At 42.0% G+C, this 7,679-nt stretch overlaps 1 protein-coding gene across 1 annotated transcript; it reads left to right on the top strand.

Annotated features, from left to right (window-relative positions):
• Positions 1-4,919: 4,919 nt before the first annotated feature.
• Positions 4,920-7,452, top strand: LOC111221603 (tetraspan membrane protein of hair cell stereocilia homolog). Its single transcript, XM_022745053.1, has 2 exons — positions 4,920-5,322; positions 7,163-7,452. Exons 1-2 carry the CDS (start codon positions 4,920-4,922, stop codon positions 7,450-7,452), a joined length of 693 nt encoding a protein of 230 aa, XP_022600774.1.
• The last annotated feature ends 227 nt before the right edge of the window (positions 7,453-7,679 follow it).

Genomic DNA, 7,679 nt, shown 5'->3' with positions numbered 1-7,679 from the left:
GAAAGTGAATAAGTGCATTTCCTAACTTTTTTTGAAACACGGGGAGAGAAAGGTGTATGACATGCCAGCAGTTGAACCTTGGGCGTTGTGGTTATGTGGTATGCACGTTAGCCAAAATTTTCAATTATTGTTTTAATGTAAAGTACCCAAGTGTGACATCATCTTTAAGAAAAATGAATAAACATTGACAACTACAATGAGTCAGTTTAAAGATCAGTTAAAAGAGGATTCCACCAGATTAGCCTTGCACTTCAATGACATTGTCGGACTTACAGAGTCTGTAAAAGTTATCAAAGTGTCAAAATTGATGCAGCAGCCAGAGATATTGTGAGATTCGGGTGTGTTATGCTAGTAGTGGCTAATTTAGCTTCAAGCAGAAACAAGGAGCAGTTTAGTTCCAAGCCAAGAAACAACTTCTTTCATTTGCACTTTTACTCACCATTGGTGCATGTCCCCTTAAAATAAAAAACTGTATCACTTACAGGAAATAAACATGTAAATTGTGTCCCAATATATGACATGTAGTCTGATACCATATATATGATATATTATCAATGTATATTTCAGGTTTACCACCCCTTTGTGTGACTTTTGTGCTTCTGTGGTGCCACTGTACTTTAATGATGAATGTATTTGAGCTTATAGGAGTATTGATCATATATTCCATGTATTCACACGCAGATCACCAGCCCCCGAGGGATGTAATGGTGGTGAGCAATCAGTAATGAGTCATGAATATGAGCCACTGTAGAGTAGACCTACATTCCAGCTACCACCTCCAGGGCACACACTGACCCACACTTTGCTCCATCTTTAACCAGGCTCCAATGCTTCCTGCTGGGCTGTGACCAGGCAGCGGCAGGGGTGGAGGCTGGAGGGTGTCTCATAGTGGCTGCTGTGGCCTTGGGGTGTTTAAGAGAGGTAGTAGCACTCATTGACTGAGTTACTGCTGCTTCAGAGGGTATGAGGCCGGAATGAGTGTGTGTGTGTGTGTGTGTGTGTGTGTGTGTGTGTGTTGAGGGAGAAGGTCAGCAAGGAGTGGATATTCAGACACACACACACACACACACACACACACACACACACACACACACATTCATAAAAGACTAATAGAGTCCATCTGTGTCAGCTGACAAGAGAGGATGTAGAGACACCCCCATCCCCCACCTACCCGTCTCATCTTGGGATAACATATTACCCATAATACCTATGTGAGTTATGTTAATGTGGTTGTTTGTAACAATGCTCATTGGTTATATAGGAAAAAAAAGGAAAAATTTGGGAATTCAGGGGAAAACTCACTTCCTGAAACTAAAACTAAACAGAATTTGAACTGAATCCAGCCGTGATCTTAATGGTTCATGAAATTAAGATCGCTAGCAAGTTTTACTGACTCGCTATAGAAGTGGTCTGTCATTAAATTAGTATAATTGCCTAATTTACTTTGTGTGTTCAACTTCTCTGTTACCCTGTCACCTACCCTCTCTTCTCTCTAAGGGCATCCAGCACCTTGTTGCTATGGAAACAGCCTCTAAAGAAGGCAGACAGAAAGGGACAGGAAGAGATGCTGAAACGGCAGAAAAGCCTCTTTGTGCTCTCTGAGGCTCTCAGAGCAAATGGGCATGAAGAGGGTATAAAGGGTTAATCACACATGCACGCACACACGCACGCACACACACACACACACACACACACACACTTCCACCTATGGATAACTATATATAGCACAATAGATAATACATAACTTTTACTAGGACTGTTTGTTTTTAATGCAACACTTTGTTTCTTCATAAATAAATTGTATTTCTATTATCTACTCAATGTGAACAGTTCATTGTCAGTGAAGTGCTGCTCATGGTTATCTGTCTGTTCTCTGTTTTAGACCATTATAGCTGATGTATCCACTTCGAGAGTTAGATCACATTATGTATTCACAGATACAGGGATGTGCGTACACACAAAAACGGCCACACACATACAGAATCTAAAAACACACATGCAAAGAAAGCATGAAAACCCGAGCTTTTTCTTTTCTGCAAATATCAAACTAGGACACATACACACTGTTTCACACATACACACACACTCATGAAATCTCACTCCATTCTGTATCTGAAAATTGGATTGCCGCTCCCAACTAACTTGATTATAAACAGCCTTCCTCTCACACTGGGGCGGTATCACTTAATAAAGCTAAGTACATTGACATGCCTGTGCCCACACTTGTACACACAAAGACACATGTACAAACAGACACAGACACACACACACACACACACACACACACACACACACACACAAACCACTGCAGCTCTATATTTCAACCTTTTAAATGTGCTAGTCTCACTGGAAGATCAACAGCATAAAGAAATATTAACTGGAACTGAGGAGTGAGCAAACATCAGAGGTCAAAAATCAGACTTAAATAATCCATTATTCATTCAGCCAAGTCCTTTGTACATGTAGGTACTGGATTATTAGGATCTGAAAGCAACCAAAAGATCAAACATGACAGCATCAGGCATGTGAAAGGGCTTCTTTAAGTCAATACATTCATGTGTTGTCACAGCACAGCAGTATGTGGGACAGTACTGAGAAGAAAACATATAAACGAGCATGGGGATGTAATGAGAGAGTGTTACAGATAACACAACTTAACTTTAAACTTTTAACTTAACTGGTTTTAGAAATGCATTGTAGAAATTACAACATGTGACTGTAACTTAGCAACTTAACACAACTCTTCACATGCTTTGTTCGACATAGGTGGAAGCAGGTGTGAAATATTGTGCTTTTTTTTTTTATGATCGATGATGAGGATCATGATTTTGATCATGATCACCAAACACATTTTATACAGTCAACAGCTGAAGAAAAAAATAAAGAAATTGTATCATCCTATTACACTATAACCTAAGGGTTTATAGTGTAGAGTGATATTGTTCTGTTTACTGTTAAAGTTAATATGGCCACTTATCAGAGGAACATTTTACATACAAAAGATATGAACTGCTTATAAAATATAATTGTTATAGATTAAACTACCCAACACTATATAACATTGCTACATATTAATACATCATTAAAAACAATTTAACACTCAGAAAGGGTTTATTTTATATTTAATAATCAGTTTCAACTTTGGTATTTGGCAAATTTTGTTAATAAAGCGTCTGTAATTTCACTGAAGTATTTTTTTTCATGCAGGACTTTGAGTTGTAATTGATTACTTTGACAGTCTGGTATTGCAGCTTATACATAAAGGTATAAATGTTTCTGACACACACCCACACACTCACACAAAGCTCTTATGGTGTGTAGGTTTGTCGTGTTGGGTGGAGGTACAAGGTTCAAATTGTGGCAGTTTCCTTTGGATTTACATTTCGCTCTCTGTACTTTGTCTCAGGATGTGTCACCAAAATATAAGACATAAATTACCAGAGATTTGGGTAATCTGGGATTTGTTTGAGTGATATGAGGGAAAGTGGAAAACATGGAGTGATGTACCTGTGATATACAGATATATGGTGGTGAAGTTAGACTGCAACTCTGTAGCTCCATCTAGTGTTTGACTGTGGAACTTACAAGTAAGCTATTCTGAACCTCACCACAGGGTCTTTCCTTCACTGGCCCAGAGGCCTAGCTAGTCAAAAAGACCACATCAACCAGTTAATCCCCTTTTGTTATTTTCAAGGAACCTTTGTCAACTGTGGCACAAATAAGAATTCAGAGTATATTCAGAAAAAGAATAGATAATTGGGAGTCTATACCTGGGGATCTGTATAATCACTTTATTTTAATTTACAGGATAGGTTCCTGTTTTTTTCAAATCAACGTCAAATCAATTCTCACATGGCCATATGTACATAAAAAACAGCTATTGGTTGCTGTAACTGTTCCCATAGTTCATGCTGGCTTCTTGACAGAGAGATCCCTTCTTGTAAGTGATGGGGGACAAAATTCACAGCCTTTTGTGCACAAATGCTCATGTCAATATGAGGCTTTAGCAGTGGCTAAATCAAGTGGATATTTTTTATCAAAGACACAGTCATTTTAGAATAAAATGCCCTCTTTGTGTTTCCACAGACAGTAGCTTTGGTAATGTCTTAAGAAATAGTTTGGAAGACAGTGATACCCGCCTGATCTGACTAACTCAGACCACTGAAGCCTCAAATTAGCTTCAGCTGAACTCCATTCATTGTGGACTTTGTCCCACTAGACTGACGTCACTGTAAGAGGGGATCTCACTGGGCAGATGAGAATTGATTTACTTGAAAAAATGACCTGATGAAAATAAGAAGTGGTTTTGACCCAATTTACTGCGCATTCCGCTTTATATTTTAGATAAGAAAGAAAGGAAGGAAAATCTGAAATAAAAGAAAGTGATGAAGTAACCTATGGCCTTAAAAGTGAGAGGGGAGTTGACTTGCTTGCCATCTGGAGAGCCCCGCACCGTGTCACTCTATTCTGCGGATCTTTTAATCATGAATCATTTATAATGTGAAGACCGCAGTCTCCCCTGGAGAGGAAACACTCAGCCAGCTGATTCAGAGGGGAGAAATAACCATCCACACATTAAACACACTGGAGAAAAAACCACAGAGCTGCTGCGCCGTGGTCCAGTAGCCCAGTGCAGAGACGATTCACCCCTGTGGGGCGCTGACAGGTGTGCGCACCTTCCTCACAGGTGTGTTTTCTGCGGTGGGAGCAGCGACAGAGACCTCAGAGAAACTTCTTCAGCGCCATCACTCATTTGATCCAACACTTGATGAAGAGGATTTTTTGAAAATCTGTTCTGTGGCAGGAGATCTTTTTTTAAACAAGACTGCCACAAACAAGCCGTGCAGAGGAAATAAAATCCAATCACTTTTGAACCTATCCAAGAGGAAACAGCTGAGAAGCCCCCCTCCCCCCTCACCATGCTCCCTGCTCAGGAGGCGGCCAAGATTTACCACACCAACTACGTGCGTAACGCGCGGGCCGTGGGCGTGCTGTGGACGGTTTTCACCATCACCTTCGCCGTCATCACCGTGGTGGTGTTCATCCAGCCATACTGGATCGGGGACAGCGTCAACACGCCGCAGGCCGGATACTTCGGCCTCTTCCACTACTGCATCGGGAACGCGCTCACCTCGGAGCTCACCTGCAAAGGGAGCGCGCTGGACTTCGGCTCCATCCCATCCGGCGCCTTCAAGACGGCCATGTTCTTCGTGGGGATCTCCATGCTGCTGGTGGTGGGCAGCATCGTCTGCTTCAGCCTCTTCTTCTTCTGCAACGCGGGGAGCGTGTACAAGATCTGCGCCTGGATGCAGCTGGCCTCCAGTGAGCACCAGGGCGTGACCACAGTTTGTCAAAAGCTGCGCACAGGGAACTTTTTATATCATTCACATAAAAAAAAAAACATGCATTTTGTCTCACATTATTTAATATTTAGTATCATTAAATGCAGTTACTTGCCAGTAGTGGCTACAAAGACACAACAGTAAAGAAAAGCTCATCTGGCGCTACATGTGGCTGCCTATAGAGAAAAGGTGAGTACATTTGGGCCTCAAATGAAACACGGAAGCAGTAACAGCAAGTAAGTAAAGATGATTTAGAATAGAAGAAGATTTAGAAGCACATTAGTGGCTGTGTCTTGTAAAATCTGAGGGCAGACCAGGAGATCTATGAAAGGCCACAACTAAATGAAAAACCAAGCTGGTAATTTCAACATAAAGCATCATTTCAGTGGTTCCCTTCAACACAGAGACAGACGAGAAACATGAGTCTGTTTTTGAAACATGAAGCAGCTTGTGAACAGATGTAGCTGCAAGTGAGAGAACAAGCCTGTAATGAAACAAATAATGAGATTAACCTGGAGGTGTGCTGTTACACTTTCTTCACTTTCTCCCTCTTCATACCCAACACACCTGCCGTTCAGTGTGTGTGTGTGTATGTGTGTGTGTGTGTGTGTATTCTCTTTTATATGTCTGTCCTTGCAATGGTTAAATTAGAGTTTTAGACCTTGGGAGTGAGGACATTTTAGTCTCCATTTGGGACAGACCTTCAAAGGGCTGTCTGAGGGTTAAGTTTGGTTTTAAGGTTAGGGATACTATTAGGTTTGGGGTTAGGGTAAGGGTTGGGTTTCAGCATTTAGCTCTGATGATTAAGATTAGGGTAAAAGGAAGGGAATGCATTATGTCTGTAACTGTCCTCACAAGTATAGAAGTACAAACATGCAGGACTGTCAGATTCATTTTAATGCAGAAATACACAACATGCCGATAATTCAGAATTCATCGAAGCCCCTAGATGAGTGTGAGAGGTTTATTATGAGGGTCAAACTACAGAGTTTGATTTAGATTTAAAGTATAATGGCTGAGGGTAAGATACATTTTCAGTGTCTTTAGGATGTTGTGTAAATATAAAACTCTGTTGGCTCTGAAGAGTAGATAATGAATTCAAAAGGGTCGTTGGGAGTAGTGAACTTCTTTATTTAACATGTTTGATCATGCATCTGTGCAGTCTAATAGCCGAGTCCTAGTTGTTTCAGGGGGTGTCAACATGCAACTTCCTGATGTGTTAGTAAGCTGATGAGAAGTTGCAGTTTAAAATTCTTGATGTTAAGAGATTTGAGAGAATGCGTGTGAGATCTTCGGAGGTGGAAGGGTGCGAGAGGCTCAGAAACTGAAAGTGAGACGTGAGTGTGTTTGTGCGCTAATGTTTCACCTCGTCACCTGATAGTTCACATGTGGGGGTGGGACTACGCAAGGCCGGCTGTCTGTCTGCAGTGTCAATAATGGATGAACACATTCATCGTCCTGGAGCTGAGATGCTCTGGAGTTGCTAGGCAACTCATCTGTGCGTGTGTGAGTGGAGTGTATAAAATTAATTTCTCTGGTGGCATCTCTGTCTTGTTATTTCAGCTCTCGAGGTGGAGAGGGTTTGTGATATTTCCCATCAACAACAGCAAGATGCTCTGTTCCCAGTCAACATGTCATTCGACAAAAATACATTCTGTCCACAGGTTTCCACCATTAAAATCTATAGAGTCTAAATCTAATAGAGTTTGTGTATTTTACTCTAGTAACCACTAAGAAATTCTGTCAAAATGAATGGCTGTTGATGGAAGTACCTGATCTTAAACCAGGATACAGCACCAAACATCTCTTTCTCTTCTCAGGTACATGCATGGTGATTGGCTGTATGATCTATCCTGACGGCTGGGATTCAGAGGAGGTGAAGCGCATGTGTGGCCAGCGGACTGACAAATACACCCTAGGCAACTGCACGGTGCGCTGGGCCTACATCCTGGCCATCATCAGCATCATGGACTCGCTCATCCTCTCCTTCCTGGCCTTCAGCCTGGGCAGCCGACAAGACAAGCTGCTGCCCGAGGACTTCCAGGTTGAAGAGAAAGGTACTGGGGTGAAGGGAGGGTGGAGAAAACACTTGGGTGGGGGAGGAAGATGAAGGCTGGATGATGAGAGATGGAGATTCAGATGAAATGCAACAATGCTGGCCCATTTGCAGCCTTTGCTACAGTGAACCACCGCATCCTACTGCCTGTACTCTCTGACATGGGCATCTCAGGCAAAGCACTTTTCTTGGTTTGAACCCTCTCGCTGGGTGCTCCCTCTGTGTGTCATGGCAAGGGCAAACATCCGTCGTCTGTGGCGTTGCCATCCCTTCACACAAGG

The sequence above is a fragment of the Seriola dumerili genome, unplaced genomic scaffold (genome assembly GCF_002260705.1).
Source record: "Seriola dumerili isolate Sdu_G_001 unplaced genomic scaffold, Sdu_1.0 BDQW01000088.1, whole genome shotgun sequence".
NCBI classification, from domain to species: domain Eukaryota; kingdom Metazoa; phylum Chordata; class Actinopteri; order Carangiformes; family Carangidae; genus Seriola; species Seriola dumerili.
This window is presented reverse-complemented; position numbering and strand designations above follow the sequence as displayed.